At 41.1% G+C, this 20555-nt stretch overlaps 1 protein-coding gene across 8 annotated transcripts in view; it reads right to left on the bottom strand.

Annotated features, from left to right (window-relative positions):
• Positions 1-400: 400 nt before the first annotated feature.
• IWS1 (interacts with SUPT6H, CTD assembly factor 1) overlaps positions 401-20555 on the bottom strand; it is a 33521-nt gene continuing 13366 nt past the window's right edge. For all 8 annotated transcript variants that reach the window (XM_070753023.1, XM_070753030.1, XM_070753027.1 and 5 more), the window contains 9 exons: positions 18849-18943; positions 16715-16865; positions 15590-15672; positions 10649-10778; positions 10080-10197; positions 9152-9263; positions 8159-8215; positions 6966-7077; positions 401-794 (listed from right to left, as the gene is read on the bottom strand). In XM_070753023.1, coding sequence (XP_070609124.1) covers positions 663-794; positions 6966-7077; positions 8159-8215; positions 9152-9263; positions 10080-10197; positions 10649-10778; positions 15590-15672; positions 16715-16865; positions 18849-18943 — 990 coding nt within the window. In that variant the 3' untranslated portion in view covers positions 401-662. The remainder of the gene's footprint in view (positions 795-6965; positions 7078-8158; positions 8216-9151; positions 9264-10079; positions 10198-10648; positions 10779-15589; positions 15673-16714; positions 16866-18848; positions 18944-20555) is intronic.

The following is a 20555-nucleotide window of genomic DNA, read 5'->3' as shown; positions in this document are numbered from 1 at the left end:
AACTATTGTTCCTAAAATGCATTCATTCCGTGATAAGCCTTAAAATAAATGACAATGCATTTACAGAAGGGATGAAAAAGATTATAAGGTTCAGAAGATTTTTAAACCCAATGACATAAGCATATTATATGTTTAATGTGTTCTTTCTCTCTCTTCAAAAATATGATATATTTGTTTTTACAATTCCAATGTAAAAATTGTATTTTTTTTAAAAAAAGATGACTTATCATAGTATTTGGTTAGTTAACAGAAATCTATATTCAATATGTAAACAAACAGTTTACCCTTAATTATAAAAATATAATATAAGAATGCAAGCTCTTGTATTCTTTGAGAGTTCAGAATAGTAAAATAGTCTACAGGATATACACGTTCAATTCACAAAACATCCACACAAAACCCACCTCAAAAACAACTTTTAATGTATGAGATTTGCAGCAATACAACGTTTTGTCTGTACAAAGGAGATGAGGTGTCAGGGTTAAATAAAACCATAATGAACAAAGTCCCAGGGTTCAGAACCCTGAATCTACATGTATTACAATCAGTTGAACCAACAATTTGAAGATGCCCTTAAAAAAACCCAAAGTTTGTTTTTTAAAAAACGTAGACATCTTCTAACAGTCTATACAAGAGATCCTCAACGGTCAATCTGAAGACGGTCACAATGGCATTTTATTGCCTTCAATGCTGATTTTCACAGCGTGGGATGTTTTGGTTTTTTTCCTGATGTCTGTGAACTTCCGCATCTGTTTGTCCAGACGACTGACCCCCTTCTTTGAACTTCCCTGGAACTTGAAAGAAAACTTTCAATTAGTACTAGAACAGTCATCAATGACATCTTGAGGTTTATAAACCACAAAATCATACATATACCATCCCTTGTTGCCGTTGCTACCTTTCATTACAGCAGCTGGTAACAATGGGAGGGACTCTCAATAGCTTACTTTCAAATGCAATCCAGAGATGTACTGCATATTACCAAACCAAGCGCTGTTTTTTAGGGGGGTAAAAAATCTGGACACAATTCTTCACATGCTGCTGAAGTTCAGAATCCAGACCGTGAATTTAAAACTCAAGCATTAGCTTGGCTACTCAGACAGACCTCACTCATGAGAGACGGATAGAAAACAAGCATTCCATACATCACAGTTCTTAATGACTCTTTCATATCTTAGGCCAGGTTTATTTTCTTCTTCTAATTTAACATTCAGTCTTGTTTCTAAGCACTAAAAGTGGCAAGAAATATTTAGAACACTGTGATAAATATACAATTCTGACTGTTCTCATAATAAACACACTGCTTAACAACTGGCTAATGACATAATTATTCTGTTCTCAAGGTTTAATCGTATGTTTAAAAATGAAGGTCTTTTTCCTGTAATGTTTTAGGCCTCCTGTTGTATATTAAAGCAAATAAAAATCTGCTTTCAAAGATTATTGTCCGCAGTCTTTTTAAGATTGGCTTGGTACATACTGTACAATATGGAAAATGTTACTGAGGACGAGAAAAAGGGAATGTTTATTATGCATCACCACCCCCTATCTAGAGTATTAATTTATTGACCCTTGTTGGATTTCTTTCAATTGGCAATTTTCTGTCCAATAGTAGGTGACTAGAATAGTAGGTGACCAGAAACTCTTTGAAGGAAATGGCACTATCTGTTGAGCAACTTTTTTGTCTCCTGTTTCCCTTTTGAAATTTCTAATGAATTTAATAATAAGAAGAAGCATCATAATTGCATGTGAATGGGATGTTTTACCACCTTGTAATCCTGGAGTGGCTGAATGGAGTGTTTACGGGCCGGATGCCCTTCCTGACACCTATGCAGAGTTTACAGCAGGTATTGTCTCTTTGCGCCCTGATAGAAAAACATCTGCTGCTGCCTAGGACTGAACTTTCAACTTCCCGATTGTGAGTCAAGTGTCAGAACCTCTAAGCCACCTCTGCGTGTGAATGGGATTCAAAACTATTGAAGTTCCTAGTACACGTAACAACAAATTGTATAAGACAGAAGAGCAAGACAAGTAGCAGGTGCATGACAAATCAAAGAATATTTTTTAACAGTTTCACGGGGAATATTTTACAAATTTAGCTTACAGTGGTGGCTAAATAAATAAATAACAAGGAGCAAATTGGTGACTAAATAAATAAATAAAACAAGAAGCAAAATGTTGCATTATTCATAGAAAATACCTCAAAATATGTATTAGGATACAACCTTTGTTAAACCTTTTACCAAATAATGTAAAAGATCTTGAGTTGTGATGTGAATTCCCAAGACTTCTGGGGGAAGCTGACCCAAGAGAGCTCCGCAGATACTACAGCTTTGTACATGGAAGCCAAAGCAGACTGGTTCTCTTTTATGTTTTTTGATTCAAAAAGAACAATGTAAGATGATCAAAGCTGATTCTCCTTACGGTCATTCCTTCTCCTCATGAGGACACCACAAGACAGCAATCGAGTGTGGGAGCAGGGGGAAGGGAATTTATCATTTTATTCCAGCTGCAAATGGGCCTTTCAAGGATTTTTTTCCAGAATAAATTTGTAATAATGATCAACAACCATCTGAATGGATCATAGAGAAAAACTGTCTTATATAAAAGGACACACACACACACACCGCCAAAAAAAAGTTGACTTATTTGATCAGGGATAAAATGGGTGATGTTATTTTTCTGGGTTAACTCTTTCTGGATTGTTGATATTTTCTTGGATTACCCAAAATGGATAAGATGTCGAAGTGTCTTCCCATACCATTTTATTGTAATTACAATTTTATATTACTTACATTGTTTTTACACTTAACTGTTCTTCTTTAGCGGAAGTAAGGAAATTTGGAGATCTTTTTTTAAAGGAGAAATTGCTTCTTTTTCTTATGTTACCTTTAGGTATGAAATGTAGGGGTATGCCTATGCAGTACAGTAGTGATATGGAATGTGTATCTGAAAATAAGACATTATTTATAATGTCATCGAGCTTCCTTTCTATAAAGGAAAGAAATGGTCCCTTTTTGTCATATTGAACTTCTTTTAAAATGTTCATTGTACAGTGATACCTCAAGATACGAACCCCTCGTCTTACGAACAACTCGTGATACGAACCCGGGGTTCAGAAAATTTTTGCCTCTTCTTATGAACTTTTTTCGAGTTACGAACCAGCACCCCCCCAGGCCGGCTGCGACCTTTTAAAACAGCTGCACCGCTTCCCATCTGTCTCCTGAAGCCGAACGGCAAAGCCGAACTTCCGCGTTCGGCTTCAGGAGACAGATGGGAAGCGGCGCGGTTGTTTTAAAAGGTCGCAGCCGGCCTGGGGGGCTTCCCAGCACCCCCCCCCAAACCCCAAACCTGGGTTCGGGGGGGTGCTGGGAAGCCCCCCAGGCCAGCTGCGACCTTTTAAAACAGCCGCGCCGCTTCCCATCTGTCTCCTGAAGCCGAACGGCAAAGCCGAACTTCCGCGTTCAGCTTCAGGAGACAGATGGGAAGCGGCGCGGCTGTTTTAAAAGGTCGCAGCCGGCCTCGGGGGCTTGCCAGCACCCCCCCCGAACCCGGGTTCGGGAGGTTGCTGGGAAGCCCCCCAGCCCAGCGGTCACCTTTTAAAACAGCCGGGCGGCTTTCCAGCAGCCTCCCGAAGCCGAACAAACCCAAACTTCCGCGTTCGGCGGCTGCTGGAAAGTCCTACTTCTCCCCCCCCAGCCAAAACCCCAAAGCCTGTTTGCTGTCACACGATTTAGCCAGGACAGGAGCAAAGTGACGTGGAGGAATGGGGAGCTGAAACCGGGCGGTTTCAGCTTTCCATCCCTTCACGTCACTTCGCCGCTAAATCGTGTGGCAGCAAACATACTTTGGGGTTTTGGCTGGGGGGGAGAAGTAGGACCTTCCTAACTCCCTGCCCCCCAGCCAAACCCCCAAAGCATGTTTGCTGCCACACGATTTAGCGGCGAAGTGACGTGGATGGATGGAAAGCTGAAACCGGGCTGTTTCAGCTTTCCATCCCTTCACGTCCCTTCGCCGCTAAATCGTGTGGCAGCAAACATGCTTTGGGGATTTGGCTGGGGGGGAGAAGAAGTAGGACCTTCCTAACTCCCTCCCCCCCAGCCAAACCCCCAAAGCATGTTTGCTGCCACACGATTTAGCGGCGAAGTGACGTGGATGGATGGAAAGCTGAAACCGCCCGGTTTCAGCTCCCCATTCCTCCACGTCACTTCGCTCCTGTCCTGGCTAAATCGTGTGGCAGCAAACAGGCTTTGGGGTTTTGGCTGGGGGGGAGGGAGTTAGGAAGGTCCTACTGCTTCCTCCCCCAGCCAAAAACACAAAGCCAGGCAGCCTCCAGCCGCCAAAGGAGCCTTCTGATTCTCCCCGCTTCTCTGTCCCGCTCATTACCCGTGTCCGGCAGAAGCTGCTGCCCGATTGCTCTTAGCCGGCGGGATGCAAAGTGCTGGGGTGGGGGGGTGTCCTGACAGCCCCCCCACCCCAATGCGAGCGGCGGGGAGTCACCCATGGCCGGCAGAAGATCGCTCTTGCTGACCTGATGCCTCGCGGTGAAGCCGGGCAAGAGCGATCTTCTGCCGGCCATGGGCGACTCCCCGCCGCTCGCCCAAGGCCGGCAGAAGATCGCTCTTGCCCGGCTTCCCCTCGAGGCATCAGGTCAGCATTCTGGACAGGCGGGCGAGGATGGGGGAAGCCTCGTGGGGAAGCCGGGCAAGAGCGATCTTCTGCCGGCCATGGGCGAGCAGCGGGGAGTCGCCCATGGCCGGCAGAAGATCACTCTTGCTGACCTGCTGCCTCACGGGGAAGCCGGGCAAGAGCGATCTTCTGCCGGTCATAGGCGACTCCCCGCCGCTCGCCCATGGCCGGCAGAAGATCGCTCTTGCCCGGCTTCCCCGCGAGGCAGCAGGTCAGCATCCTCGGCGGGTGAGCGGCGGGGATGCCGGCGGCTGTGGCAGCTGCTGCAAGATGCTTCCCGCCTCCTCAAAGCAGCCTCCCAAACCCGAACTTTCGCTGAGAAGCCCCGCCGCCCGGCTGTCACCTTTTAAAAGAGCCGGGGGGCTTCTCAGCAGCCTCCCAACGCCGAAGCCCCCAGGCTGTTTTAAAAGGTGACAGCCGGGCGGCAGCGTTTTTTTGCGGGGTTTTTTTGTTGTTGCACGGATTAATTGACTTTACAATGTTTCGTCTTACGAACCTTTCGTCTTACGAACCTCCTCCTTGCACCAATTAAGTTCGTATCATGAGGTATTACTGTATTAAGATGTTGGCACCATTTCATGACTTTTAAATGGAATTTTGTTATAGTTAAGAGATGAGATATGCAATGTTGACTATTTATATATTAATATATAACATGTTAAATATTATATATTACATTCATTATGTAATATGACAAAATTACATAATAATAATAATAATAATAATAATAATAATAATAATAATATCCAAGCTGTGACAGATGGCAACCTAAATTCATAGTTCTTTGTGTTATCCCAATGATTACAAGATCCTAAGGAATGTGTTAGGATGGTGAGTACCAAAGAACTACTTTAAGCGACATGCTGCTTCTTTTACTCTATAACAATGTTTCCCAACCTTGGTAACTTGAAGATATTTGGACTTCAACTCCCAGCATCCCCCAGCCAGCAAATGCTGGCTGCGGAATTCTGGGAGTTGAAGTCCAGATATTTTCAAGTTGCCAAGATTGGGAAACACTGCTCTATAAAATGTGCAAAATCAGTTCAAACCAATTTTCTCAGGAATTACGTTTATAATAAACTACTTCATGCAAGGTAATTTGTCTAATGTTGAGATGAAGATGAACATGTTTTATATTTATCTATACCGTATTGAAAACTTTTTTCATTCTACTCAACTATTTAAATTCATACATGGCAAATAACCTTCTATAGCTGTTTTCTGTAGAATAAAAATTTTATTTTCCAGAAGACTTGAGTTACAAGGACAATTTGCAACAATGAGGAGAACTGACTAATCAATAAAATTATTCTTGATACTCATCTAGAATTAGTATGAGATAAATTGGTAAAAATTGTTAGGATGCAGTAAAAGCAACAGATTGGGGGCATGTGGAAAGCTCACCACCACAAGATAATGGTATATGAAACTGCTGTTAGTATTCTTGCTGGAAAAAATGCAGTTTTTAAATCTCTTTAGTTTTTCAGTCACAAATCCCTGGAAACCTCAAAAACAAACAGCAGCAACAACAAACTCTCCAATATATTAGTTATTTTTCCTGACCAGAAAGCTGTATTGAAAGCTCGGAGTTGCTGAAGGCATGCCCTTTTGCCAAAATGGATAACAATGCCAAGCACTGTATCACATGCACAGCTCACTTTCACGGATACCTCTTGGATCAGGGACAAGAGAAATATAAGGCTACAAGGGCATCCGGTTGCCCTCAATGCTGAATTTGACAGCTCGATGCGTTTTGCTCAGACGTTTCCCTTCAGCAAACCGCCTCTTGTGTTTTTCCAGGCGATTAATACCCTTTTTAAGAGTCCCGGGCTAGAAATTAAAGAACGCGCTACTGATAACAGACAACACAATCACTTAACACTCATTTTCTTTGCCTTGTTTCACATATAAAAAAATAAAAGTCAGAAAAGATGAAGGGCTTTCATTTCATACCGCGACGAACAGAAAGAACGGAGCAAAGAAAGAAACCTACAAGCTTTGTGGGATAATTTATAGGATTGGATCGGGAAGAACTCTTTGTTCAAATATTTCAAAATCGTAGCCGTAGCAGCAATATAAAACAGTTGATAAATATACAAATTTTCACACTGGATAGAATAGTAGCACATGAAGTACATGGATGGAGCTATGGAAACAATACTGAAGAAGAGCAGCAGTGAAGAATTTCACTGAATCCTGCGCAATGCCTAACTTAGAATAGATCTAATTGATCTAATTTCAATGTTACAAAATGTCTTCCTTTTCCATTAGCCACTTACCCGAGAGGACTCCATTTCCACATTCCATTTTGGCCTCACTACATAATCCTTATTGGAGGGCATTGGAACTCTGGCACGAGCACAAAATCCTGGGTCACCAGGTCTGAGAGCTCTAAAAAACAACAACAACAACAACAACTTACTGCTAAATAATATAAGGGTATTGCAGGCTCTCCCTCAAACCATTTAGTTGGGGTTTTTTTGTCCTACAAAACATTCAAACATTCTTTATACAGTGATTGAATTTTATTTCTTACATTTGCATCGCTTGCTGATATTGTTAATATATAATTTTTAACCTTCTCCCACCGCCTCATTGTTGCTGCAAATTTCTCTTCATTGTAATAATATAATCTGATTTCCATAATTTCCTAGTGAATGTGGTCCACCATGTATCTGCACCAATTTTTTATCGTCCATTTATTATCATCTTTCCACCCAAGCACTATAGTTGCCTGGGTGCTTTCTATCGCTGCAGTTTTGATTTCTTCATATCCTTTTACCTCACTATTTTTTTTATTAATAATGCTGCTTCCTTGGTTATTTTCCAATTACCATTCGTAATTTTATTCACTTCCATTTGTATTTGTTTCCAAAATTTTTGAACTTTATTACATTCCCAAAACATATGCATAAATACTCCTTTTTCCTTACATCCATGCCAGCAATTTCCTTTCCTCGTTGTTTGAAAGCATGCTAATTATACTGGTGTATAATACCATTTATGTAGTATTTTTCTTCTCATCACTCTTATTCTTGTGTTTTTAATTATTTTAATATTTTCAATTATGCCTTCCATATCCCATTCATCAATTTCTAATTCATCCTGCCAATATCTCGTCAATCCTTTTACTACTTGTTCCTCTGCTTGTAATAATTCTCTCTATATATTACCTGTTTGTGATTTTATATTCTTACTCTTTTCCCTTAATATCTTCTCTAGATGAACAATGTAACCCAGAGATGAAGCAAATGAAGGATATAAAATTGAATCTTCCCTGGTGAAGGGAATTTTTATTTTTCTGTTTGGTGATGGTACACTTTTATGTTTTATGTAAAAAAAAATTAAAAATCAATAAAAATTATATTATAAAAAACAAAACAAAACAAAACATTCAAACATTCTTCACTACAAACCACAGGATGAACATATGAGATATCAAAATGATATTTGAGGAATCAGTCACACATACTTTTCCTCTCCCGTTAATACTTTCTCCAAGTCCCTACGGGGTGTCTGACCACCAGAGCTGCAAAAATAGAAGAAGGATGGTTAGTACTACAGAAGATGAGTAAATAAATCATAATCCAAACAGTCTCTTTCCTACCAATCAAATTAAAAAAACCCCCAAATAATAATAGATAAAACATGTTCAGCAAATTGCAACTTACAGGAACAAGAATGCTCCTAAGGAAGAATGCTTCAGGAAGAAGCAAACAGTTTTTGAAAATAAATATGACTTTTCATAAAAACAAAGATTCCAGGAAAGAGACTTTAAACCAGTGTTTTTCAACCAGTGTGCCGTGGCACCCTAGTGTGCCGTGAGACATGGTCAGGTGTGCCGCGAAGCTCAGAGAGAGAAAGAAAACGAGAGAGAGAAAGAGAGAGAAAGTAAGAGAGAGAGAGAGAAAGAGAGAGAAAGCAAGAGAAAGAGAGAAAGCAAGAGAGAAAAAAAGAAAACAAGAGAGAGAAAGAAAGAGAGAGAGAAAGAAAGAGAGAGAGAGAAAGAGAGAGAAAGAAAGCAAGGGAGAGAGCAAGAGAGAGAGAAAAAAGAGAGAAAGAAAGAGAGAGAAAGAGGGAGGGAAGGTGGGAGAGAAAGACATAGAAGGAGGAAGGGAGAAAGAGCAAAAAGGAGAGGAAGGAAGGAAGAGAGAAAGAAAGAGGGATGGAGAGGGAAAGAAAAAAGAAGAACGGAGAAAGAAGGAGGGAGAGAAATAGAGCAAAAGGGAGGAAGAGAGAAAATGTTTTTGTCCAAACTTTTTTTAGCTGCGCCCCCCCCCCCCTAATGTGCCCCAGGGTTTTGTAAATGTAAAAAATGTGCCGTGGCTCAAAAAAGGTTGAAAATCACTGCTTTAAATGACATATAGCAACTTTTTGGATTACTCTTTAAATTATTACATAACTGAAATTACTACATAGCTTTTGGTGTCAAAACACTAAGGCATTATACATTCGTATAAGATACCTGCTTAATCTCCTTCGTTGAGGCATCTGCTCCAGATCTCTCTGTTCCCTTTCTTCTCTTGTCATTCCCTTATAGTTTGATGTTAAACCAAAAATGGGCCGGGACCATTCATCTGTTTAGTTTATTAAAAAAACAGAAGAGTTAATTAAGTAAAAGTAACAAAACAGCACATACCCAGTATTTACCCAATAAGAAACTAGGCCTCAGGCAGCCATTTTAACCGCTTAACCTTAAACAGATTTTAGCTCATTTAAATAAATCTGTAAATATAGATATTTAGAAGTATCATAAATACCAAAAAATATACATTGTAGTTTCTGTTAAATTCAAACCATGTATTAGTAATATTCCAGTTAGACATATATTTAAGACAGCTGCAGTTTAGGCTTCTCAATGAGTTTTAAAAACTGAAATATAAAAGCTTTATTTATATTTAGGCCTGCATTTATCAATGGTAACCTTGTAAACATTTACCTGAATTCCCAAACACAAACAGAATGAAACATAAAAAGGATTTTTATATAAAAATAACATATTGATAATACAATACAATAAAATAAATCATGTATTCAACAGTAGAAAAAGTTTGGTAGCATTTTCTAATTTAGAAACAGATTAGAAAAAAAGGACCTAATGAACCATCAAGTCTGCCTTTTGAGGGCTTTTTGGTTCTTTTTCATTAATTGCTTTATTTTTTTATTATTGTTTTTATAGTTTGTCTCTAAATTATTTTTATAGTTTGTTTATAAACCAGATGTTCAGACTGGATTTGGCATTTTTATCCATTTACTGAAGTCCAAGTCCTGGGATAGATGGATTATTTTTAATTTATTTAATTTTATTTTTACATTTTTAGATTTTTGTCAGATGATGGACTTTTTGATGAATTTTTTATTTTTTAGTAGCCTACAGTACATCAGTTACTTACTGATTAGCTTTCCTGCCATATCCTTGTTGGGCCGCGATTCCTTTGGGTGTTTGTAGAGATACATCACTGATCTTCCAATCCCACTGTGTTTTAAGGTCTCCTGGCTCACACTAGGTAACTACAAAAAAAGAATAATGAAAAATCATACTCTGCTTAAACTTCAGAATTGTAGGTTTTTTTGATAACAAAAGTCTAAGCATATTAGGTACAAATATCAGGAAGGATTTTTTTTAAAGTAGGAAGAAACAGATGCTCAGGTGAGCTATGGAGTCCAGACAGGGAAGCTTGAAGAAATTAAACACCTATTGGAAATAAGTAAATTCAGAGATTCTCTTATTTTCGAAAGTTTCCTCCTTAACTTTTATAGAATTTGGTTTTGCAGAGCAGTTATACTTCATTACTGTATTGGTTTTAAAATGAAATTTACTTCTCTAGGTACTGGAACTGTGCAGGTATCACAATTCATTTTATTAATGTGCCTATTAATCTCTCAAAGATCAATTTTTAGCAGAATAGACAGCAAGTCTTCCAAATAAATTATGCTGACTCTACATGCATGGGAGGCTGACCTCTTGCAGAATCTTCAGAAGCTCCTCTCGAATTTTCAGGGCAGGAAGACTCCGATCTGGTAATGGGGAAAGCCACTCTTTGATGGCTGACATCACACCACTGTCAATGAAGGTTTCCTTCAAGTCCTGCCTAAAATTGAAAACAAAATGTTAAGCTAGATGTTCAAAACTAAGAAAAGGGGCCCATTTCTTTCTTTATTGCCACTGAACAGTCCATGCTTAAAATGACAGGATGGTTAATATTAAGACAGGATGGGAAGCTTTTCAATTTTAAATCATCTATGTAGCCATCTTCTGTTTACAACTCTTTTCCCTGCCGATCTATACACTTGATTTCTGTATTGGGCAAGATCTTTGACCAGAGTATCAAACAGCATCTCTATGAGCACTTGATAAAATTAAAAGGAGCAGGCAAAGATATATATATATATTTAACAAACCATATCAGACTAATCTTATAATCTTCTTGGATAAAATTATTACTGGATTGGAGAGAGCTACAGATACAATATACTGGACCTGGACCTTAGCAAAGCCTTATAACAAATTGTTTTATAATAAAATACAGGTTAAATTGGTTAAAACCTTCTGGCTGAACTGTCAACCAGTGGAACAGTCTGCCAAGTGATGTGTTGAATTCTCCTTCGCTAGATGTCTTCAAAAGACCTGGATTGAGACAGGATTGTCATCTGTCACAGATAGTCTTATGGATCATACTCTAAGCAGGTAGTTGGACTAGATGACTTCGAAGATTCCTGTTAGTACAGGGTACATGATTGTTAGGGATTGCCATTGTAAACTGCATATTGTAAACTGTACCAAACTTGTACTTAAAGAGTTAATGTGCACTCAGAGAGTTAACTTGTACTTGAAGAGTTAATATTCAAGGCTGTTTCGTCACTTCCTCATTGAAGCTATAAAAGCTCATTATTTTGCTCGGTCATTTCCTTTACTTTACTTTTGCCTGAGACGGAGGAGTTGTGCTTGTATTAGCTTCTAGCTTCATGCTTTATCTATATTGTGTTTTGCTTTGTGCTAATCTTGTAATTGCTCAGTGCATATTATTCTGTATTTGCTACGTGCTTATTCTGGATTGTTTATATTTTGTTTATATGCAAATAATACTTATTTAACTAAGTCTGTGTCTTGGCTTTATCACACATCCACGCTCTGTTAAAATTCTCTGCTCGGTATTGTCGAAGGTTTCATAGCATAGCTCAGTGATTTTCAACCTTTTTTGAGCCGCGGCACACTTTTTACATTTACAAAATCCTGGGGCACACCAACAACCTAAATGACACAAAATGACACTCTAAGACAGTAACTATTATTTATTTATTTATTTATTTGATTTTTATGCCGCCCTTCTCTTAGACTCAGGGTGGCTTACAACATGTTAGCAATAGCACTTTTTAACAGAGCTAGGCTATTGCCCCCACAATCCGGGTCCTCATTTTACCCACCTCGGAAGGATGGAAGGCTGAGTTAACCTTGAGCCAGTGATGAGATTTTAACTGCTGACCTTCAGATCTACAGTATTTCTACATGTATTTATACTCAGTGTGAAACTTGGGCCTGTTTTGATGAACACAAAAGAGATATCCTGGCAGGAATGGTAGAAAGACACACACGAAGCTCTTCCTCAACAGTTCTCAGTCTCTCCCTGTTTTTAGTTTTTATAGCAGTCAAGCTTGAGAAGCTCAGCTCACATAGATATGTGGTTGAAAATGGAAGCAATGTCAAAATAGCTTTGTTGGCCAGAATGGGGAACTCCTTGGCAACAGATAACCAAAAACTGTCCAAAGGAAGATCAGCAAACTGTAGCCTTAAACCACGATCTTGTTTCAGTTCAATGAGTTCCTCTTGCTCCTTTAAAGTCATGTCCTTTCCAGCAACAGATACTGAGCTGTATGGGTCCCTAACCCAGTCAAGGCATTCTGTGAAGTCTGAAGAGAAATAAAATGACAACTTCTCCTCAAGAGTTTTCAAATGTCTGCCAATCACCTCGCACATTTCAGCAGCGTTGCCATCATACTGTTTCTCGGTGAGCGGGAACATCTCAAGGTTGCCACGCTGCACATGTCGTTGCCAGAGCTTCACCTTTAAACGGAATCCGTTCATTTTATCAGTGCTTGTAAGCAGGTTTTCATTTCGGCCTTCCATCCGTGTGTTCAGTTCATTCAGATAATGAAACATATCAGCCAGGTATGCCAGCTTTGCACACCACTCATCACTTGCAAGCAGCTTCGAATAATCAGACCTCTCGTTTGTCAGAAATACTTTAAATTCCTCTCGCAACTCATACACACGGGCCAACACTTTGCCGCAGGACAGCCACCGGACCTCTGTGTGGAGCAATAAGATTTTATGTTCCGCTCCCATTTCTTTACACAAAGTCGCAAATAAGCGACATCTCAAAGGTCGCGTCTTCACAAAGTTCACTATGCGCACAACATCATCCAACACAGGAGCTAGATCTGTTGGTAAGGTCTTTGCAACGAGGGCCTCACGGTGCAAAAAACAGTGCGTAACAATAACGTCTGGGTTTCTTTCTTTGACCCTACTTAAGAAGACTTTGACGCGCCCGACCATGGCTGCGGCTCCATCAGTGCAGACACCTGTGCAGTTTCCCCATGTAAGCCCGCATTTATCAAGCTATTCCGACGTGACCCGAAATATTTTCTCTCCTGTTGATTTTTCTGGCAGTATCTTGCAAAATAGGAAGTTTTCTCTAATGGCTTCTCCATCCACAAAACGCACGTTGGCCAAGAGTTGACAATGTCCACTAATATCCGTTGACTCATCAAGTTGCAAGGCAAATTTCTTACTGATGTGCACCTTTTCCAAAACAACAGTTTCAATGTCCACAGACATGTCATCAATACGTCTGGCAATTGTGTTATCTGAGAGAGGCACTTTAGCTATCTCTTTGGCTGTGTTAGGGCCAAGCATCTCATTTACAATGGCTTTACAAGCTGGCAGTACTGTATTAATGTTTCTGCCAGAGTGTGGGACTTTTTTGATTTAGCTATGAGTTCAGCAACAAGGTAGCTAGCTTTGAGGGCGCTCTTGTTTACCTTTGTGGTTTTTCTCAAACAAGTTGCCCATTTCTCATTGTTTGTACGTAAGCGTACAAAATAATCCATCGGCTTGTTTTGAACAGAAGGGTGTTTCGTTTGGAGATGGCGTTTAAGCTTGCTTGGCACCATGGCACTGTTGGATAGCTTCTCACCACACACCAAGCACAGCGGAATCGGTGTTGTCTCATCCCCGGTGAAAGTAAATCCTAATGCAAGATAGCTTTCGCTGTATTGCCTCAAGCTCACTATCTTGTCTTTTTTCTTTTGTCGACCACTCATACTAGGGCCTTCATCTGGGTCAGAATTTTGTCCAGGGCACTTTGCATTTTCCCTTCTCAAAAACTTCTCCATCACTGTCACTTGCTTGTCTTGCTGAGATCCCAAGCTGCCAGAAGAGTTAAATAAAAAAGGATAACCCCCTCATATATACAATCCCATGTAACATCCCCTTATAAATACAGTCAATCATCAATCATACCTCCTCAAGTTTATACCACTGTCTCATTTCTGTCTCTCTCCCCCCCCCCCCCTATATGTGTGTGTGCACTCAAACCATTTCCAAAAACAGGTGAGGGCTGGGTTTTTTTTCTCTTTTATTCTGTTCAAAAACAGGTGAGGGCTGGGGGGGGGTTTCTTATTATTTGGGTGCTTTTTACCATATGCTTCAAGAATCACCTCTCTCTCTCTCTTGTTTCTCTCTCCTCTCATTCTCTGCCTCAATCATTTTCTCATTTCTCCTTTTTTCTCCCCCTTTTGTTCTCATTTCTCTCTCTCTCCTTTCCTCTTCCTATCTGTCTCTCTTGCTTTCTTTATCTCTCTCTCTCTTTCTTTCTTTCAGTATCTCTTGCTATCTCTCTTTTTCTCTCTTGCTTTTCCTCTCTCTCGTGCTTTCTCTTTCTTGTTCTTTCTCTCTGTTGCTCTCTCTCGTTCTCTCTTATTTTCTCTCTCTTGTTCTTTCTCTCTTGTTCTTTCTCTCTCTCTGTTGCTCTCTCTCATTCTCTCTTATTTTTTCTCTCTCTCTTTTTCTCTCTCTCTCTCTTTCTCTTGTTCTCTCTTATTTTCTTTCTCTCTCTTGTTCTCTCTCTCTCTCTCATGTTTCTCTCTCTTGTTCTTTCTCACTCTCTCTCTCTCTGTTGCTCTTTCTCGTTCTCCCTCTTCCTTTCTTCTCTGTGGAGGCCAGCGAAGGTTTCCCTTAGTTTGAATGTTCCGAGCAAGCTGGCAGGGGGATGGGAAGCAGCCCCTTTACTGACAGCCCGGGACGGGACTGTGAGAGGGGTGGGCGTTCCCACAGCGCTTGGAGCGGCTAGCGGCCGGATCGCCAGCGCCGCTGCAGCCACTGCTGTGGCGAAGCCACACCCCAAGAAAGCCGGAGAGAAGGATGGATCAGGCGGGCGGGGACAGCCACAAGTGGAAGCCTCAGCCCTGGAGCCCCCTCGTGCCCATGGCTTCTCGTCGATGTCCCTGCCTGCCCGATCCGCGGGAGTGCTAATAGCGGCGGGCAATAGCAGGGGGGGGGGCCTCCTGCAAGTGGGAGCTCCAGGGCTGAAGTTGTCTGAAAAATGTTTATCAGGGGATATTTTATTCACCTTATTTAAAAGCCTTTAGTAATTCAATGATTTTAATAAAACCTTCCAAAGTATAACAAAACTTGTTATACTTCATATTATCTTCAACATTTTAGTCCTCAAAAATTAAAATTTATCTAATTTTAAAATAACAAATCAAATTTATTTTACCACAGTGGAATTACAGTATATACTTACCTAGATAAAAAGAAATAACAATTAGCATATGAGCATCTACAATATATTATACCTTTTTCCCGATATTGTACAGAAAAAAGAATTACTGTTTTTCTTACTTTTTAAGATGCATGACTACAGTTGGGAGCAAAGTTAATTTCTTTAGTGCTGGTTTCTTCTGTGTGTTCAACTGTCTGTCCTCCTGCAAGAAATTGTACATGGCGTTAAAAATAAACAGAAAAAACCAAAATGCTTAACACACTTGCAAAACAAATCAATGTTAATAACTAAAAAAAGAAGCCTGAGCCTTAACCACAAAACTAAGAAAAAATAACAATTATGCATGTGTAAATTTCATTCACGTATATATGGTTTTCAAATGCACTGAATCAATAGGATTCACAGAATTTCCTTCAGTATACCCATCAGCCACACAAGAGTGCTGATGCTCTTGTGATATTAGGAAGAAGTGGGAATAGCAGTTCCCCCACCCCCCTGAACACTGTGATCCTCTCCTGTAGAATGTGAACTAGGGGCAAATTTAACAAGCTATACTGTACTTTGTAAATAGAAAGAATGTGATGAGCCTCTTTTAAAATATCTGCAGATTAGATCAGCATTTAGATCATTGCAAGCTTTGGCTCTAAAGGTATTCCTTAATTTATAACCATTTATTTAGTGATCATTGAAAGTTGACAACATGGAAAAAAGTGACATGACCGGTCCTTGCATTATAGCCGTTGCGTTTCCCTGTGATTATGCGATGAAATTTCAGGTATTTACAGAGGCTTCAGTGTCCTGGAGTCATGAGATCACCATTTGTGACCTTTGCAGGGGGCTTCTCACAAATTCAATTGGAAAAGCTGGATATTTATTTATTATTAATTGGATTTCTATGCTGCCCCTCTCCGAGGACTCAGGGCAGCTCACAACATATAAAATACAAAGTATACAATATCTTGAATTCAATTAACTAATTAAAAATCTAAAACTCCAAAAAACCCATTTAAAAAAATACTTGATGATTGCAAGTGGGGGGGGAGAAGGGGGGTTAAAATCAAGCACAGCTCACTTAGTAACTGCATTGCTTAATGACAGAAGTCTGGTTCCAATTATGGCCATACGTTGAGGACTCCTGAACTCAATTCAGTGAGACCAACGTAATCCTTTCTCGCAATTCAGTTTAAAAGAATTTCATTTGCATGAACTATATCCTTACAAGCCTCGGAAAGCAACAAACACACCTCTGCGGCTTCATTCATCTTAACAATCATGGCACTGACTACATCGTCAGCATCACTAATGAATGTCCCGCCATCCCGATTTCGCCGGCGTTTGCCACTCATGCTTTTTTTCCGTTGTAACATCATATCAAAATCTGACATGAAGTCCATGCTGAAAGACAGGGTGTTTCACAAAATTCAAAGATTAACAGGATATAGTAACAACTTAAACAAATTTAAGCAAGTGTGGTTCTCATGCATAAAAAACATGATACATTTGGTAAAGGTCAATCAGCAAAATAAATAACACTTTATCTACTTCTAAAAATTAAGATGTAGAATTTAGAACTTTGGCTGCAATCCTGAATTTATAAAAGTATAAATTAAATGTATTTCTTTAAATGTATTTAAATGTCATACATTTCTGTAAATGTATCTAAAGAAAAAGAATAAGCTAGCAGCCTTAAGAATCACCAAAAGCAATAGTATGGAAATGTCTTGTTTTGTTATTCGTGACAAACAGAAGTTTCAAACTATAAATTAAAATTTATGTTACCTGCTATCAATCACAGTGTAAAGTACGTGAAAAAGCCAAGTGATGTTTACATTTTTACCACCTTAGGACTATAGTTCCATTCTTTACCCTGAATACCATGGGATATATTAAAGGATCTGCATAGACCTTATACTATACAAAAACAAATGGAACCTAAACAAACATTCTGTGAAAGCAAGTTGGCTGTGAAACTAAAAATACAAATAATGGAGAAGTGTCTGGCTTTCAAAGGGTACCTTGTCCAGTATGCGGTATAGGAGCATGGATGGGTGGTTTTCTAGAGAGCTTGATTAGTATCAGAAATAGACTGATTTAGAAAAAAGCATTGACATTCTCATCTGACTAGCTCTGCCTCCTTTGTAGAAGGTGACAACGTAGAATTCTAATTTTAAAAAAAACTTGCCGTAATTAAAACTTTTTAACTAATGTTTAGTATGTGGCTCCTCCTCAAACTAGAATTAGTATTAGGAAAAGATAAATTAAAACGGGGGAGGGGGAGAGAAATATGTACAGTGTTCCCTCGATTTTTGCGGGGGTTACGTTCCAAGACCGCCCGCGAAAGTCGAATTTCCGCGAAATAGCGGTGCGGAAGTAAAAACACCATTTTTGGCTATGGACAGCCAAAACTACCCCCACGCACCCTTTTTCAAGGAGCCGGGCTTGAAATTAGGGCGGGGAGCGACGAAAGTGCGGAGGCCGGCAAAGATTGCTTTGAATGTCGGCTGCCCCCGCCCCCCCGCGCCTCCGGCCCCCTCGCCGCTACCGCCCGCCCGATCCACCCCTCTCACCGGCTTTCTTGGGACACGGGTCCTCCTGCAGCAGCGCTGGCGGCTACAGCTTCTCATCCTCTTCATTCGGCCGGTAGCCGCTCTGAGCGCTTTGAGAATGCCCGCCCCGCCCCCCTCACAGTTCCTTAGCTGAGAGCGCTTTCGTTCCAGCTATCAGCGAGGGGGCTGCAGGAGAGGTGGGGTAGGCGTTCTCAAAGCGCTCAGAGTGGCTACCGGCCGAATGAAGAGGATGAGAAGCCGTAGCCGCCAGCGCTGCTGCAGGAGGACCCGGGTCCCAAGAAAGCCGGTGAGAAGGGTGGATCGGGCGGGCGGGCGGTAGCTGCGAGGGGGCCGGAGGCGCTGGGGGGGTGGGGGCAGCCGACATTCAAAGCAATCTTTGCCGGCCTCACAGAGAGGGAGAGAGAGAGGGAGAAAGAGAGAGAGAGCAAGAGGGGGGAGAGTGGAAGGTAGAGAAAGAGAGAAAAATTATAGAAAAAGGGAGAAAAAAAGAGAAATGAGAAAATGATTGAAGCAGAGAATGACAGGAAAGAAAGAGAAAGAGAGAGAGAAGTGACTCTTGGTGATGACATATGACGTCATCGGGTGGGAAAAACCATGGTATAGAAAAAAAACCGCGGAGTATTTTTTAATGAATATTTTTTGAAAAACCGTGGTATAGCCGTTTCGCGAAGTTTGAACCCGCGAAAATCGAGGGATCACTGTATGTTATGTTGAAATGCTTAAAGAAATGGCAGGATTTTAAAATGTGATATATATAATTAGATATACATCAGATCAATTTGGTTTCTTGTAACTATGGTAAGAGACTTACTGTTTTCCTCTTTTGAAATTGTCATCAGAATCTGACTCATCTGCTACTTCTTTTCTTTCTGCTTTCTCCTCTTCCAAATCCTCTTGGTTAAATCCCTTGGGTTAAACACAATAGAAGTTGGTTAAATATAATGTACATTTTTAAGAAGACTTAACAGAGATCAATCACAGCATTTAAAGCTTTGAAGATTCATACTAATATTTCAACCACGACATTACATTTCTAGTTGGCGAAGTCTATTGATTGTGCAACCAGCAGCTGATAAAGCTAATTAATATAATTCAAAAGTGATGAAATGGCATGCAGGATTTTGGAAATATCCAGAATATTTCCATCAGGCAAAATGATAAAAAGATAAAGAGAGATAACCCGGCTTCAAGCAAAACTGTCATGCCTTTGCAGGGATTTTGGCATTATAGAAATAGCTTGCTAATGGCCTTCAGAAGATTTAAATGCAGCTAATCTATGGGACTAAAGCAAATAGCATGGCTTCAATACCAGCAACCTATGTTTAGTTATGTTATTATTTTTCCTGTTTGTTTTGTCTTTATTACTATTTATTCATTTTTATGTTTTTATTGTTTTTTAATATTTTATGGTATACAGTGGAGGTTGTCTTTCAAATCCAGGAGCAGGAAAAAACCCAATACAGTGATCTCTCGATTAGCGCGGGGGTTACGTTCCAAGACCTCCCGCGCTAATCGATTTCCGCGTTATAGTGGTGCGGAAGTAAAAAACACCATCTACGCATGCGCGCCATTTTTTTCATGGCCGCACATGCGCAGATGGTGGAGTTTGCGTGTGGGCGGCGGGGAAGACCAAGGGAAGGTTCCTTCAGCCGCCCAACAGCTGATCTGCTCCGCAGCGCGGAAGCAGCGAGGAGCCGAAGATGGGGTAAAGGCAAAGGGGAAACCCCATCTTCGGCTCCTCGCTGCTGCCGCGCTGCGGAGCGGATCAGGTGTTGGGCGGCTGAAGGAACCTTCCCTTGGTCTTCCCGCCGCCCAGGCAAAGGGGAAACCCCAAGATTGCTTGCCGCTTGCCGCTTGCCGCATTGCAGCTTGGAGCCTTGCTTCGCCTCCTTCGCTGCAATACAGCAAGCGGCAAGCGGCAAGCGATCTTGGGGTTTCCCCTTTGCCTGGGCCGCGCTGGGGCCATGCGGAGCCGCTCATCTAGGGGGGCGTGGACCGGCAAGGTGCCCTCCGCTCTCTCTCTTTCTCTCCCTGTTACCGGTGTGGTATAAGAGAGAGAAAGAGAGAGAAAGGAGGGCGACTTGCCAGTCCACGCCCCCCTGGATGAACAGCCTCGCATGGCCCCAGCGCCGGGCTCCGCTGTTGCCTCCGCCCCCATTCGGCTCTGCAGCTGAGAGGCCTTCCCGGCAGAGCCCTCCCCAACAGCTCCCGCCGCCAGCGCAAAAAAGAAAAGAAAAAAAAATCCCCAAAAGAGGCAGGCACAAAGTGGGGGCACAAGGGGAACTGCCCGGCAGAGGTTGCTTTTTTTCTTCTCGTGGGCAAGTGGAGGGGGGGGGAGAGAGAAGGGAGGAAGAGAGTGTGAGAGAGGAAGAAAGAGAGAGAGAAATGATAGAAAAAAGGGGAGAAAAAAAGAGAAATGAGAAAATGATTGAAGCATAGTGACAGGAAAGAAAGAGAAAGAGACAGAGAAGTGACTCTTGGTGATGACGTATGACGTCATCGGGTGGGAAAAACCGTG

Source organism: Erythrolamprus reginae, chromosome 5 (genome assembly GCF_031021105.1).
Source record: "Erythrolamprus reginae isolate rEryReg1 chromosome 5, rEryReg1.hap1, whole genome shotgun sequence".
Taxonomy (NCBI): Eukaryota; Metazoa; Chordata; class Lepidosauria; order Squamata; family Dipsadidae; genus Erythrolamprus; species Erythrolamprus reginae.
Note: the sequence above shows the minus strand (reverse complement) of the source record. Positions and strands in the feature narration are given on the sequence as shown.